Source organism: Lichenostomus cassidix, chromosome W (assembly GCF_008360975.1).
Source record: "Lichenostomus cassidix isolate B80296 chromosome W, HeHo_3.0, whole genome shotgun sequence".
Classification (NCBI taxonomy): domain Eukaryota; kingdom Metazoa; phylum Chordata; class Aves; order Passeriformes; family Meliphagidae; genus Lichenostomus; species Lichenostomus cassidix.
In genome coordinates, this window is record NC_139510.1 from 10,327,643 (window position 1) to 10,343,638 (window position 15,996).

Below are 15,996 nucleotides of genomic sequence, written 5' to 3' on the forward strand. Positions count from 1 at the left end.
AAATCCCACAAATGCATTGAGGAAATCACAATAGCAGTGTCCTGTATTTTCAAAACAAATACTGTCTTTTGGAAGAATATAGTTTATTTAACATAACAAATACTAGCTTAAAGGAGTATACAAGCAAAATTGGCAAGAAATAATACAACGGAATGACATTTGAGTTACTGTGGTATAATTTTGTGATATATTGGTTTGAGTTTAACTCTCATTATAATTTTCTTTGAATACTTAAAAATCACAAGCATGCAACTTAATTGCTTGCCTGATACATAGATAATGCATTATTTTTTACATGTGCTGCTATTACTTAAAAGATTGTTTGGTTTGATTTTTAGTTTTGTTGCCTCCCCCAGCATCTTTCATTGTGCCTCATTTGCTCTGTGATGCTCATTCCTTTTGTCTCCTTTCTAGCACACTAGTGTTGAGAACACAACTTCGCTCCAGACTTCAACAACCTTTTCAACTGCTTCAACCTCAGCCACTAGCACCACCTCTTCGGTTGTCAGCATGGCAAGCAGTATGAACACTACAGCTGGCCTTGGCCTGAGTGTTACCAGTGTGTCTGCTACCACACGGGCAGCTCCCCTAATGTCTTCAGGTTCGCAATATTAACAGTTTATGTGGATAGACAGAGGACTTCAGTCAGCAGGGCTGACAGTTGAGCATCTTGCCAGCCATAGCTATGCTAAGAAATCCACACTCTTTACTAGCATTTTCAGCATGCTTTATTTTCTGGGTTATAAAATAAAATTGCCTGGATTTGCGTATTTGAGATATTTGTTAGGATGTTATGTGGCATTTGTGTAGCATATTCCATCCCTATAGGGTTTTATAAATAGAAACCAGAGCAATTCTGACTTTGGAAGTTTTGGACTAGGAGATTCACCCTGTTTGTATTCCAGGGTATAATCAGCTCTTGGCTGTGAATTCACATTAGCTTTAATTTCAGTCTTCTCTGTGACTTGAAGTCATTTGACAGTGTCAAAATATACTGCAGTGTCCTCATTATCATATGCCACATCCCTATTGCCACATCTAGAGAAAGGAAAAAAGTGTCTGATGTCTGGGTCATTCCACAAAAAATAGCACTTCAGAAAAAGGAACCACAGAGAGAAGGTTGGAAGGCTTCTTGCACTGAAGTGAAAGCAATGCTAAATTCTCTTTCTTTTCTAATCAGCCTGAACTGCTAAAAGGAAATCCTATGGAGGGAAGTGAATGATTTAAATATTAAGATCAGACTTACAGAAGAATTTCTCATTTCCATAGCTTGTAAATAAAGTGATGACTGGTCAAAGTGCATTTTTTTTACTTTTCTGCTTCCTAGCTCTGCTTCATGTAAGCAACTGAAACTGTTTCAATTTCCTCTTTGCTATTCCTAGGTGCAGTAAGTCACCCACAAAAAATATGCTGGCAACATTTAGTGCTTTCCAGTCTATTGCTGGTGATAAGGGAGAATGTGTTGACAGAGCAGAAAATGAAAGGAGATAATTTGCTCTTAGACTGGAAACAATTCCTGAATTTTGCCTTCAGGAGAGGACTGAGGAAAGGAGAAGTTCCTGTAATTCTTGTCATTCTCATGAACAGAGTAAATAACAAAATTAGACTGTTCTCTGATGGGACTCTTTTCAGTCTTAGGTAGCCTGTGGTTTCCCTTCCTTGAGGCATGGTTAAACTCTCCAGGCTATTTAGAGCATTTTCATCAACCAGCACAAAATTCTTCTGCATAGTTCTGCTTTTACAAACTAAGACAGTGCAGCTGCCAGGACTTGTGAGCTATCTTGTCTCAATGCTGAAGCCTTTTCTTTTCTAAAGACTTGTTAAAGTGTCTGTATTTTAATTCTACAGGCAAAGCTCCCCCAAATCTGCCTCAAGGTGTACCACCCTTGTTGCATAACCAGTATATTGTGGGACCTGGAGGACTTCTGCCTGCCTACCCAGTAAGCAATTTGTTTGTCCTTGATTGCTTAAGCCTTGGTGCAAGTGAGCCCTCCAGACCTGCTGTTGTCTATGCCAATGCATTTCTGTTGGCACATGTTGCACCCGAAATTCTTGTTCCAAATGCTGAAGAATGTGAAATGTATTCAATGAAGGTTTACTGTTGATAGTAAACTGTATAACTGTTGGTACAGACCTGACCTGGCTGCTGTTGAAGCTAAACATGCATGTTGCTATGGTTTTCAGCATTATCAGGTTTTAGGCCCTTTGAATAAAATTAGACCCATTTAGGTTTGTATTACTGGAGTACATAGTTGTCGCTGTTGAGCTGCTAGCAGAGAAAGGACTCGGGTTCTCAGTGTGGCAAGAAAAGAGAGATTTATTATTTTGATTCCAACTTATATAGACTTTTTAGAGGTCACCCAGATTGGTCAGTCAGAAACCTCCCCCTAGGCCTGATTGGCCAGGCCTGAACTGTCCAAATCTTGAGACACTGTTTCAATAACATCCAAACTTTATCTTTGTTTGTAAAACACAGGAGAAAGTTCTCATGGGAAAGACCTGTGCTTGCCACACATAGTATTACATAGTAATGTAATAGTAATAGATAGTACATAGTAATGGTTGAAATGTGTCGTGTGTCCTGTCTGTCATACTTTGAAAGACTGCACATAGCTTTTTGGTGTCTGACCGGGATCAACATTTTTTTGGGTTATCTGTTTTTTGAATCAGAAGCTTTAGTCTAATAATTTTTCTATATCACATTGAATGTGAAGGGATACCATAGGTTGCTTTGTGGTCTAGTCATTAAAACTTAAATCCTGCTATTTTCAGAAGTAATTGTTGGCGACCAGGTTTAAATGCAAAGAAAAACCTAAATATTATATATATATATATATATGCCTCGGCAATTATAAGAAAATGCACTGATACAGTGTTATAGTGTTGAGCTCAGCAGGTATTGTTTTTTTTCCTCATCTCTGTCTCCTCCATTCTCAGGCGAGCCCCCTTTTATTTAATCTCGTTACAGATAAACAATCATCTTCTCATTGGTCCCTAGGGCCTCTTGCTAATTCTGTAACACACAAAACATGTCTCAAGCATTCCGTGCATGTGACTTTTTTCAATCACAATAAGCCACATGGTCACACTTACATGGCGGTGTTCCGCCAAGAAATGAGATTCCATAGCACCCTTCAGCAAGCACACAATTTAGCAGGGCTCTTAGGGTTAACATTTTCTTGTTCAAATCTTGGTCAGGATGCCAGGTGTTTGGCACCACTCCCACAGTAATGATTACAGCAAGGAAGGCTGTTGCTCTTACTCTCAATTCTGAATGCCCTGTAGATTTATCACAATTTGATGAATGATGCATCTGCAAAAACCAGATTGAACATGGGACAGTAATACTCTCAGAGGACTGCTGTCATGAGGAAACAACATCAGAGTGAAAAGCTATTTTAAGCTTTTCTCTACTAGCCTTAAAATGCTACAGTGCACCATGATAGCACAATGTGACATATATCTGTACATCTTTAAAATAGACTGGGCCTAGGTCAAATTGTTTAAACAGAGCCCCAAATTGATCAGCATCAGAGAAATGTGTTATAATGATGTTTTATTTTTATCTGCCTTTAAGCAGATTTATGGTTATGATGATCTCCAGATGCTTCAATCCAGGCTGCCAATGGTAAGTAAATGGCTTGGTTTATTTAATTTTAAACAATTTATCTTCAGTGTTGATCATTTGTGCAATGCAAATTAGTTAATTTGATAGTGATTAAGAGCTTATCTTTATGATCTATATGCTGTTTTTTTAATTATCCACAGTTTTCTAGGTGGTATAAATTGATACAGCGAAACTGTCAATTTGAAAATAGAAGCAAATATGCTCTGTGCTTTTGAGTGGAGAAATTTAATTGTTGTAGAGAGAGCATGACATCATGTCAAATCTAGTTGAAGTCTGTGTGTCAAAGTTTTCTTTTACCAAGAGGTAGGGTTGAACAGCAAGTACACAAATTGGCAGCCAGTAGGTGCATCTGACAGGTTTTAGAGGTGCTCATAGGTAGAGATCTTTGCATGTGCATCATGGCAACAAATGCAGGTGAGCTGCAGGAGGGAGAGTATATGAAGTTTTCTTTACCTGGATCCAGAATGTAAATGGCATGAGTGAAGCTGAGAGATTCACAAAAAGCCTCAGCCTAGATTGCAGAAAGGTAAATAATTTTGTTTTCAGAAAACTAGGATAAGGATCTTGAAGAGAATGTTTGGTAGTATGTTACTGAGAAGTCACAGGATTAAGTGATGCAGTGTATCTATAGATGCAGAAATGAAGCAACGAGCAGTGATCTGAAAAGAAGTATCACTGGATGAATGCCATAGATAAAGGTCCAAGTCAGAACCAGGTCTTTCATGTGGAGTCTGGGGACAGCCAGAGTCAGATAGTCAAAGGTAAATACAGGGATGTCCTAGACAAAACCCTGTCCAGCTGCACAGCCTGAACACCTGTCTCAAACTCAGGCAACTTTATTTTATAACCTAGTGAATAAAGCATGCTGAAAATGCTAGTCAAGAGTGTAGATTTCTTAGTGCAGTTATGGCTGGTCTTAGGAGGAGTGGCTGAAGGAGCTGGGGTTGTTTAGCTTGGAGAAAAGGAAGCTCAGGAGAGACTTTATTGTTCTCTACAACTACCTGAAAGGAGGTTGTAGTGAGGTGGGTGTTGGTCTCTTGTCCCATGTAAAAAGTGATAGGATAAGAGGAAACGGCCTCAAGTTGCACCAGTAGAAGGTTCAGACTGGATACTAGGAAAAATTTCTTCATGGAAAGGGTTTTCAAGCATTGGAACAGGCTGCCCAGGGCAGTGGTTGAGTCTTTTCTGCCCGAGTCTCTTTTTTGTCTGTAATGACCTGGTGTTGGTTGTGGGCTGTTTTTCTTTCCCTTGTGTGCTGCCTTTGTTTTCATATTAACTGATCTTTTCACATTTGGAAGGGTTGTGAAATGATGTTGCTTGGAAGAGCCTGGGGAGCCCACTCCTGGACTGAGGGCCTTGGTTGGGGGGGGGGGGGGGGTGGTGGTGGCAGTTTCTGAGGAGGTGGCTCTGGGTGTAGGCACTTGATTGTTGGATGTGTTCCTGGATACAGCTGCCCCAGCTCCTATGTTTGAAGCTCCTGAGGATAAGGAAGAAAGGCTTTTTCTTCAGGTATATATATTGCTCCTCCTTCTGCTGGGTTGGGTCCCTGGCTGTGGTCCCGTGTGTGTGTGCCTGTAGCAGGAGTCTTGTGCTTTCTCTACTTTTTTGCCTGAGATGGCTGGGGAGCAATGCGGCAACGCGGTCTCGCAGTTCACGAACGGCTACCCCACGCCACAATGTGAAGGGGGCTGCCCGGGGCCAGAACATGCCAGGCAAGCACGTGGCTGCGGCAGGCAGTGGAGCTGTGGGGGACGCGAGTCGCTGTGGAGGCGTGGCGATGAAAGAAGTGCAGGATCACCATCTGAGATTTCCAGGGAATTTATTAAGGTCCACAGTCGAGGGTCAGAGGATGGTGGAGAGGGGCAGAGAGGCAGGGGAGGATGCGGGGTGCTGGAAAGCCAAGATGGCGAACCCCGAGTCAGGCTTTCGCAGAGGGTTATCAGGAGAGGGAAGAGGGGCATAGTTAACTCAGAAGAGCCAACCAGGGAAAGCCAGAGGGGAGGAGCTAAGGAGGGGAATACAGCATGAGATGGCACAGACACCAGCCAGAGAGAAATCTTTGGAACAACATCAATATACAAAAAAATCCTACTGGCACACTGCAACAGAGCAAAGAAGAAAATGGCCCCCATGAGGCTGTTTGTAAGCAAAAGGTCTTGTGTTTGGGATGGCCTTGAGCCCCTGTGCCCCAAGAAGAGGAGTATCCAAGAGTCCTCTGGAGGTGGAGCTGAACCAACTAATCTAGTTAGAGCTCTAGTAGGAGGAGAAGGAGCTGGTGGTTTCACTTGCTGAAGTTTTAAGGTCCCCTCCAACAGCAGGGATCACATTCTGCATTATGAGAGCCATTGTCATATGTTTTATCAAAGCTTTTGGAGCAGGGAAAATGTCTGGGTGGTGGTGGTGACAGGCTAGGAGCCATGGTCTCTTCAGGCAGTGTTGTGTTGGGGAGTGCTGTGCTTTGGGTGCTGGCATGTGCATGATGTTTTGGCATACCTAGATGCTGTCCCTGCAGGAGGTACACTGATGTTGGAGGTTCATGGCTGGACCTTGTCTGCATTGCCTTAGAATGGCTCATGCTGCAAGGTGTTTTCAAGCAACACCAGACAGTTGTCATGAAAAGTGCCTGAAGTGGCAAGAGTAGCTGAATTCAGCCTAGTCAAAGTGATCTCTGCTGTGGCTCTCCTTCATGTAATCATAGAATTGGTCGGGTTGGGTTGAAAGGGATCTTTAAAGGTCATCTATTCCAACCCCCTAGCAGTGAGCAGGGACATCTTCAACTAGATCAGGTTGCTCACAGCCCCATCCAACCTGGCCTTGAATGTTTCCAGGGATGGGGCATCTACCACCTCTCTGGGCAACCTGTGCCAGTGTTTTACCATCCTCATCATAAAAAAGTCTTCCTTATATCTAGTTTGAATCTACCCTCTTTTAGTTTAAAACCATCACCTCTTGTCCTATTGTAACAGGCCCTGTTAAAAAGTCTGTCCCCATCTGTCTTATAAGACCCCTTTAAGTATTGAAAGGCCACAATAAGGTTTCCCCCAGAGCCTTCTCTCCTCCAGGCTGAACAACTCCAACTCTCTCCAACAGGTCCATGCCTTCCTTTTACAGAGGACTCCAGTGCTGATCATTAGTCAGTCTAAACCAGGATGGAAGGTGGAAAATGTTGAGGAGATACAGGCTAAAGAGATGATTCTGATGATGATGGCTATACCCTGCCAGAGGTTTTCCAAAGAAGTTGAGGAAAGCTCATTCTTGGGGAGATGCCAAAAAAAGAGTGAAGGGGGCTGTGGAGCATGGGAACTGAAGAGCTCTGTTTGGAGCAGGTGTTGAGTGGAGGTCACTTCTCCCCACCCCAAAGGCTTGTTCCTGTGCTTCTGAGACAAGAGGCACTGACATGCTTTTTTGCAACAGGTCTTTATTTTCTGTCGAATAAATAAATGAGTAAATAGTTAAAAAACCTTGCCAAATTAAATAGAATAGATGAGTAGTCAGTGGAGACTCAGGGTCCATGGCTGTTCTTGTGGTAGATCTTGCCACCGATTGGGGAGGTGGGAGGATAGGGGTGGGAATGGGGCAATGGTCCAGAAGTGGTGGTGGTGGTGGCGGCGGCAGCATGGGTGGGGCTCTGCATATTGGTCAGTGTAGTTGGGCTAATCACACATGATGTGGGTGTCATTGTGGAGATGGAAGCAGGTGTGAGCTTCTAGGCAGACATGGCCCCAGGCACAGGGTCTGTGGTGGTGGGTGCAGAGGAAGTCCCGGATGCACCCAAAATATTTGTTGATGCTGAGCCCAAGGTTTCAGGGCCCTTGGCCTTCAAAGAGTATGCCACTGGCTGGCACATACTGCTCGAGCTGCTGGATGTGGTGCAGGAAGTGATGCCATGTCTTGGTGTCCCAGTGGTGGTGGGTGGGGTTTTTTGGACTGCTAAGGGTGGTGAAGAGCTTCTGGAGGATGCAGGGTGTGGTGGCAGCAGCTGCTGTAGGTGTTGAGGAGGGTTTTGGGGAAGAGAAAGGGTGCCTGCTCGTGGTGGCAGGGCTGTGGCATGCTGAGAGCCATGGCCTGGAGGAGCTGGAGGCTGTCCCAGGGGGAAGGTGGTATTGCAGAGACAAGGGTGGTGGTGAGACCTGGTGGGAGCACCAGGGTACCATGCCACAGGCAGGGCTGTGGGTCTGTGAGCACAGCCATGGTGGGGCTGTGGGTGCTGGGTGTGTGAGCCTGGTCAGGCTTGGTGGTGGTGTGGGTGGGTGCTATGCTTTGGGTGCTGCCAGGTGAGTGCCTTTATGTGGTGTCATGGCTTTCCTTTCCTCGCTTTCTGAGTGCAACAGGTTTCCCACTGTGGTTTTCAGTTTTGGCTGGTGGCTGTGGTGGTCTTGGGGAAGTGCATTGGTGGGGTGGCTGTGCTTGGGAAGGGTGGTGGCGTGTTGGGGGCAGGTTGGCTGTAGTGGTTCAGTGGGAGATGTGAAAGTGTTGGGATAGCAACATGTGGGGCAGTTTTACTGCTGGTTTTTTTTTGTGGTTTCTCCTTTCCCTCCTGAGTGAGCTCTGTTGCCTATTGTGTTCCACTGAATTTCCCTTCCTGCCCAAGTCTCTTTTCCTTATGTAATATGCCAGTATTGGTTGTGATTTTTTTTTTTTAAGTTTTGGTATATTTGTCATTTTTCTTTTTGTGCCAATACATCTTTTTTTTTTTTTTTTTTACATTTTGGATGATTTGTAAAATGATATATTTCTTGGGAATCTCAGGAGCTCTCCAAGTCCAGATGTCATTTGAGGAGGTAGCTCTGGATCTAAGCACTTGAGCACTGTCAGGACTTAAAGAATGCAGTTAACTTGTCTCAAAATACTGTCAAAGAGCGAAGTTCCCATAAGATAAGCCATCACAACAGGCGCAGATGGCAAACAGGAAGGCGTTAATTCCAGGCCTAAATGAAGGTTTGGGATTAGCACACCAGACAAAATTCCACTGGACTGTGATAACTTATGATAAGCACAGATGGCAACAACAGGAGGATGCCAAGGCTGACGAGGCAGATCTGGGTAACCTATTGTATTGGGTCTGACTGAGGTAAAGCTCGCAGCCCTCCCAATGCTGTACTTTGCATTAGTAGCTGGAAGGGTGTTGATAACAGACCACTGTTTTGGTTACTGCTGAGCAGCGCTGTCCCTCTGACATTCCTTTCCCTATCAAAGGGATGGGAGTGGGCAAGATCCTGGGAGGGGACACAACCAGGCCAGCTGACCCAAATCGACCAAAGGGATATTCCATACCATATGATATCAGCTCAGATTTATAAGCTAAGAGAGAGAGGAAGAATGGGGGGGCATTCATGAGCTTTCAGTGCTTGCCTTCCAGAGCAACCGTCACATGTGCTAAAGCCCTGCTTCCCGGGAAGTGCCCAAATATCGCTGCTAATGGGAAGTATTCCTTTTCTTTTTTTCCCCCTTTAGCTTATGTGCATGCAATCTCTGCTTATTCCTTTTCTTTTTCTGTAATAAAACTGCTTTATCTCACCCTGCTGGCTGTTCTCCATCTTATTCTCTCCCCTGTCCTGAAGGGAAAGGGGGTGATAGAGCAGCTTAGTGGGCACCCAGCACCCAGCCAGGGTCAACCTGCTACACCTATCCAGACAAAAATTCCCACCATGGCAATCTATGGGAAAGGAAGCAGCTGCTTACACATATGCCATCCCAAGTTGTGGGAACAGCACATACTCCTTGTGGATACCCAGGACCTGGACTGTATTAAAGTGGTACCTCCAGAAGAATACCTCGAGACCCCTACCACCGGGAGGACCAGAAGGAGGGCCTGCGGGACGCTGCAGGAACCCACATGGTGGTGATGCCTGAAACAGGCTACCTGAAAACAGAGGCCAAAACAATTAGGTGTATAAAAAGCAAACAAATTTATTCAAGGCCTTCAAGGTACATTCGGGCAAGCAAAGTCCCCCTTGGGGACTACACCCAAAGTGGACCCCGGGTCACAAGCTCTTCACCTTTTATAAGTTTTGTCTTATTTAGCATATTGGTCCCTAATTCTCCAGTCATATTTTCAGGTGATGATACTGACTGCCCCAGGCCCTGCTCCCCCCTTTCCACCATTGTTTACATATTTTGGGCCCTAGGGTAACGAATATGTCCTTGAATCTCTATCCAGAGAGCTTTGTTTTGTTTAAATGTGTTGGGAACAGAGGTTTTCAGCATTCTGTAAGAGCATAGAACTACACCAAGTTACAGACGCATGAAGAGAAAAAATCCCCCAAAATTATTAGGCATCATGGTAACTATCTTTCTACTTAATCTGTCTCTCTCTCTCTTTTTCTTCCTTCATCCACTTTCCTCCTATTTCTATCTTTCTCTCTACCTCACATGTACTGTTAAATAAAATCTATTTACTATTGACTTTGGCATATGGTCTCGTCTGCACCCTATTTGGGCAGAGGCATCTTTTAATAAACAGATCCTAACATTATTTTGGTGTCAGAAGTGGGATCATAATGTTATTTCAGTGTATCATAACAAGCACTGAATGTTTATTGATGAAGTTTCCACAATCTCATTGCTTCCCTTTTCTCTGAACCTCATCGTGATGGGAGATAAGTCTTTTCCAAGCTGTTTATTGAATGAAGGAGATGCAGCCAGAAATACTTTTGTATAGGGTGATTTTTACTCTTTTTGCTAGTTGAGGAATTTTTCATGACTGCTGTCTCATTTTGTTGCACAGAGGAAAAGGTCCTGTACAAACAATTCTATTTTTCCAATTTCCAGTGTTTGGATGTTGAAATGCTTGTGTCTTATGTTATGCCCTCATACTACTGGAACTTCTCAGTCTCTCTCTCTCACTTTGTATGCATAATTTCTTTCTATTTTTGAAAATTCTTTTTCAGTGGTCTTTTTTGCTTTGGAAGTCCCAAGTGCAATCTGGTGCTGAGGGTAGGTGGTGAGGGTGACTTTGTCCAGTGATGCTTTTAGATACATCTCCAGGAATAGACATTCTACAACCTCCCTGATCCCTCTTCTGGTGTTGTATCACCTTAATGCTAAAGATAATGGTATGTTTATTCTTTCACGTTTAAACTCCCCATATTCCAGCTTGTGTCGTTACCTCTTCTCCTCTCTCTTTTTATATCTGAGGAGGGTTTGCTTTGTTCAGCCACCTCAGAGAAGACAAAGCCAATGAGGTTGCCCCTGCCTGGTGTCACAGGGTAATTCTGGTTAGACGAATATCAGGAGGACTGTAGTACAACATGGGAGTTGCATCTTGAGGAGTCCTGCTGTGTACCTGAATATATTTGGTCCCACTTGTTTTCTTGCTCTCCAGCTGCACTGGAAATGCCCTATTGTGTTTGCATGGAGCAGTGTCCTTGCAGTGATGTGGTGATAGAGGTAGTTTGAGCATGGAGAACAACCTCTGTCCTGTGTGGGAGGAGGTCAAAGCTGCTGAACTTTTCTGTTGCCTTGCTCAGGCTTACCTGTGTGTCATGGTTTAACCCCAAGTGTCAACTAAGTACCATGCAGCCCCTTGCTCACTTCCAACCCACCCTGGTGGGATGAGGAGGAAAATAGGGGGGAAAAACCCCAGACCCAAAACTTGGGAGTTGAGATAAGAACAGTTTAATAAATGAAACTAAATAAATATAATTATAATAATAGTAATATAAAAAAGGGGGAAGAGAGAGAAAACCCACGAGAAACAAGTGATGTACAATACAATTGCTCACCATCCACTTACCAATACCCAGGCTGTGCCCTGTGATCAACCCCCTTCTGAGTAACTCCCTCAGTTTATATACTGGGCATGATATTCTGTGGTATGAAATATACCTTTGGCCAGTTCGGGTCACCTGTCCTGGCTGTGCTCCCTCACAGCTTTTTGTGCACTACCCACTGGCAGAGCATGAGACACTGAAAAGCCCTTGACTCAGAGTAAGCACTGCTCAGCAACAACCAAACCATCAGTGTGTTATCAACACTATTCTTATATTAAATCCAAAGCACAGCACTGTACCTGTGATTTACGGAAAAAGAGGCAAAACTTCACAACCTATATAATTTTAAGTTGTAAAGCCGGTATGTTTATTACAGTGCCGGGCACATGGGAGGTAGCCCTCCAAAGACACACACGCCATCAGTCCCATATAGCTCGGTATATGTGTGGTTACATGTTACAAATTCATAGAGTTTCTCAATACGCTTATACATATGCATAACCTATCCCCGCTTTGTATTATAATGAGTTCAAAAGTCATTTCCATATCCTTGTGTCTGCGTAGTTCTGTTTGGTGGGGGGGCTCCGGGGTCTTTTCTGAAAAAGGACAGAAGGTCTTCTTCACTGACCTTTTCACCTTCCTGTTTTACGCATGCATTCTGAGTCTCTGTCCAAAGGCCAAAACAACAAATTTGATTTTTTGCCAGCGTGGAGTTTCCACGAGTATCAACTGGGTCACAGTTCTTGTTTGGCAAACACAATGAATGTTAAGCAAGCAATATATATTGTTTGGTGAGCAATTTCTAACAAGTTATTTCTTAATGTCTGATTCCCTTGTATCACCTGCTACTAAGAAAAAATTAACTGTATCTCAGATGAAACCAGGACAGTATCCACCCCTTATTCCATACCATTTGCATCATGCTGATTTGCCCCAATCGAGCTCAGAGACACTTCAGAGACCAAGTCAGAGAAGTGGGTATTTGCTTTATTCGGTGCACCGGATGTGTGGGGAATTGTTTCCACCAAACACACACACCTCAGTACCCCAAAGACACAGTTATAGGTAAAATTCATGAATATTCATTACATTCCCCAGGATAGGAGGGGTTATACAAATTACTTCTCATAAGTCATTAATATTATTAGTGATTTCCTGTGCTCAATGGCAAAAGGATTCCTTTTGCCCCCTTTTATCTTGATAAGATTAAGGAAATCCACAAGGCCAGAACTGATGGGTGCCGTGCTGGTGGAAGGGCTAAAAGCTCAAAGAAACAAGAATGGTTGAAGTGCAAATAGATTTGGGTTTTCTATTTGACCACTTCTTTCTCAATCCCCCCTTTTCTTTTTGTAATTTGTAATTCTTTACAAATCTTGTATGTCATGAAAGTAAATACCTTTCTCTATTTTATATCTAAGTTTGTACTTTTGCCATTGAGCATAAGCATCGCAATTCCAAGTACATAATATCATACAACAATAACTACTAATACAAACAGTAAGTAACAATGCAACAATACAAATAACTATTACAAACAATTGTTTAAGCTAGGTTAAGTTGGGTAACCATGCTATAAGTTTGTCCCATACCTCTTTAAATCCTCAAGAAGTGTCATCTAAAGTGATCTGATGCAATGTTCGCGTTTTGTAACTGCAGCAGCTTGTATTTATAACTGTCCATTAATCAAAGGTATGCATTTTGGTCCCATGCACCTGCCCCAATTACCAGTGTCACTAGCATGGTCCAGATCATGTTGTATTGATTTTTCGTATTTGAAGGTACAGAGGTCCTGTTCTTCTTGTCTCCCACTCTGGTCTTGGTGCAAGTTTGGTCCTGGTATAATGGATCCAAGTCGATTTTCCCTGTACTTTAATTGCTGTATGAGTCACCAGCAACGTTTGATAAGGTCCTTCCCACTTTTCCTGGAGTGGATTTCCTGAAAGAGACTTAACATAAACCCAGTCCCCGGGATTCACATTATGAAAGGGTTTATCAGGTGGTGGGGGTTTACAATTAACAACAGTAGTGCATATTGATTGTAATTTTTGACCTAAATGTTTTACATAATCTATTAAATAGCTTTGCCCTACCAGAGCCACACTGTCATTGTGAATCACATTTGTTCCATAGGGCCTTCCATACAAAATTTCAAAGGGACTCAGTTTTTCCTTGAGCTGTGGTTTTACCCTAATTCTCAGCAAAGCCATGGGCAGAGCCTGATACCAATATAAGTTGGTTTCTTGACAAATTTTGGCTAATTGTTGCTTTATTAAGTGATTCATCTTTTCGACTTGTCCATTTGCCTGTGGCCTGTATGGTGTATGTAGTTGCCAGCGTATGCCTAGTAGATTATTTACTCCCTGAACCACCTGAGCTACAAAGTGTGATCCCCTATCAGAATTAATTTCTCTGGGTACCCCAAATCATGGAATTATTTCTTGTACTAAGGCTTTAACAACTTCTCTAGCTTTATTTGTTCTACGAGGGAAGGCTTCTGGCCAACCTGAGAAAGTGTCTGTGAGGGCTAAAAGGTACTTGTATCCCCCCTTCCTAGGTAATTCAGAAAAGTCAATTTGCCACACGTCCCCTGGTAAGGCTCCTTTGAGGATTGTTCCAGTGTTTTGCCTAACAGTGGTATTAGGGTGGTTTTTAAGACAGATTTCACAAGTGGAAGTTATGTCCTCGATTGTCTCCTTTAATTTTGATGCTATCACTTTGATCTTTAAATGGTTATGTAAAGCATTAACTCCCCAATGTGTTTTGGAATGTTCGCTTTGGATAAATAACTTTAACAGTTTTCTGGGTATGACCAGGAGATCTTTTATTCTAGCCCACCCATCTGTTCCTATTTGTCCTTTCTCTTTTTGTATCCAATTCAAATCATCAGTGTCATATGGTGGGGGTTTCTCACCCATAAGGATGCTAGAAGGTATTAGAGCTAGGGCTTGTATTTGAACCCCACCAGCCACTGCCTTTGCTGTTTTGTCTGCCATAGCATTTCCCAGTTCAGGGATGGTGTTCCCCTGGGAGTGCCCTTTACAGTGCATTATAGCCACTTTTAAAGGTTTCAGTACTGCTTCTAGCAATTGTAAGATTTCAGTAGCATGCTTGACTTCTTTCTTCTGTGAGGTTAATAAACCCCTCTCCTTCCAGATAGCCCCGTGAGCATGTACTACCCCAAAAGCATACCTTGAATCAGTCCAAATGTTGACAGGCTTTCCTTTGGCTAGTGCCAAGGCTCAAGTTAGAGCTATTATCTCAGCCTTTTGAGCAGATGTCCCCACAGGTAATGGTTTTGCTTCAATGACAGCATCTGTGGTTGTAACTGCATACCCAGCAAGGCGCTTACCATTTCTGACATAACTGCTTCCATCAGTGAACCAGTTTTCTGCATCTTCCAGTGGAGAGTCCTTCAGGTCTGGGCGGCTGGAGTAAACTGCTGTCACTGTTGAGCAGCTAGCAGAGTAAGGAAGTCAGTTCTCAGTGGCAAGAAGGAAAAAGCCTTCATTGTTTTGATTTCATCATATATATAGAGTTTTCAAAAGTCACCCAGATTGGTCAGTCAAAAACCTCCCCCTAGGCCTGATTGGCCAGGTCTGCACTGTCCAAGTCTTGGGACACTGTTATTAATAACATCCAAACCTTATCTTTATTTATAAAACACAAAAGGATTTCTCATGGGAAAGACCTGTGCTAGCCACAAACTGCCTCCATGGTTTCAATGCAGTCATGTTGTACAGGTTCTTCGGTAGCTCTGCCCTGGAGGTAAGCTGCTGGATTTAAGATGTTGGTTACCTGGATACTCACATCCTCTGATTCTGCTAGGACAGCTTGATATTTGAGAAAGCGAGATGGGTTTAACCAGTGATTTCCCTTCTGCGTGAGCACTGCTGACACTGTATGAGAGACAAAAACAGTTATCTTCTGGCCCATTGTGAACTTGCGGGCTTCTTCTATGTTCAGGATCACAGCAGCCACTGCACGCAGGCAGGCGGGCCATCCTCGGCTTACCACATCCAGTTGCTTGGAGAAATAAGCCACTGGCTTTTTGTAGGGTCCCAGCTTCTGTGCCAAAAGTCCCAACGCCAGTCCTTGCCTCTCATGTGAGAACAACAGAAAAGGTTTAGTGATATCTGGTATACCCAATGCTGAGGCTTGCATTAGCTCACGTTTCAGAGTTACAAATGCATTATTAGTTTCTGGTGTCCAGCATAGGTAGGTCCCCTTGGTTTCCTTTAGGAACAGGTACAGGGGTTTCACATTCAATCCATAACGAGGGATCCACAACCTACACCATCCTGTCATTTCCATTTTTCAGTTCTTTGATTGTAGTTGGTTGGGGCATTTGACAGATTGCCTCCTTCCTGTTGTTTTCCAAGGCTCCCTCTCCTCCCGCCAATTCATATCCCAGATATGTAACTTTCTGGAGGACCAACTGAGCCTTCTCAGGAGAGACCCTATATCCACTTAGTCCCAGAAAATTTAAAAGGCTTACAGTACAATTCTTGCAGTCTTCACAAGTCCTTGTTGCTATTAATAGGTCATCAACATACTGCAGAAGTGTACCTTCCCCAAGGGGCGGCGTCCAGCCTTCCAGTTCTTTAGCTAATTGATCTCCAAATATCGTGGGGCTATTTTTGAATCCTTGTGGCAATA

The 15,996-nt window shown here is 43.4% G+C and overlaps 1 protein-coding gene across 8 annotated transcripts in view; it reads left to right on the plus strand.

Moving 5' to 3' along the window:
• Nucleotides 1-15,996, plus strand: part of LOC146425479 (ubiquitin-associated protein 2-like) — a 147,373-nt gene that overhangs the window by 102,814 nt on the left and 28,563 nt on the right. For 4 of the 8 annotated variants that reach the window (XR_014846495.1, XR_014846496.1, XM_085041574.1 and 1 more), the window contains 3 exons: nucleotides 415-601; nucleotides 1,849-1,940; nucleotides 3,578-3,628. Coding sequence is in view for 5 of the 8 variants with exons in the window: in XM_085041574.1 (XP_084897700.1) it covers nucleotides 415-601; nucleotides 1,849-1,940; nucleotides 3,578-3,628 (330 nt within the window). In the remaining 3 variants the exon portion in view is untranslated. Of the gene's footprint in view, nucleotides 1-414; nucleotides 602-1,848; nucleotides 1,941-3,577; nucleotides 3,629-6,718; nucleotides 6,977-15,996 lie in introns of those variants that run through there. The other 4 variants (XR_014846497.1, XM_085041571.1, XM_085041572.1 and 1 more) reach the window with 3 other exon arrangements.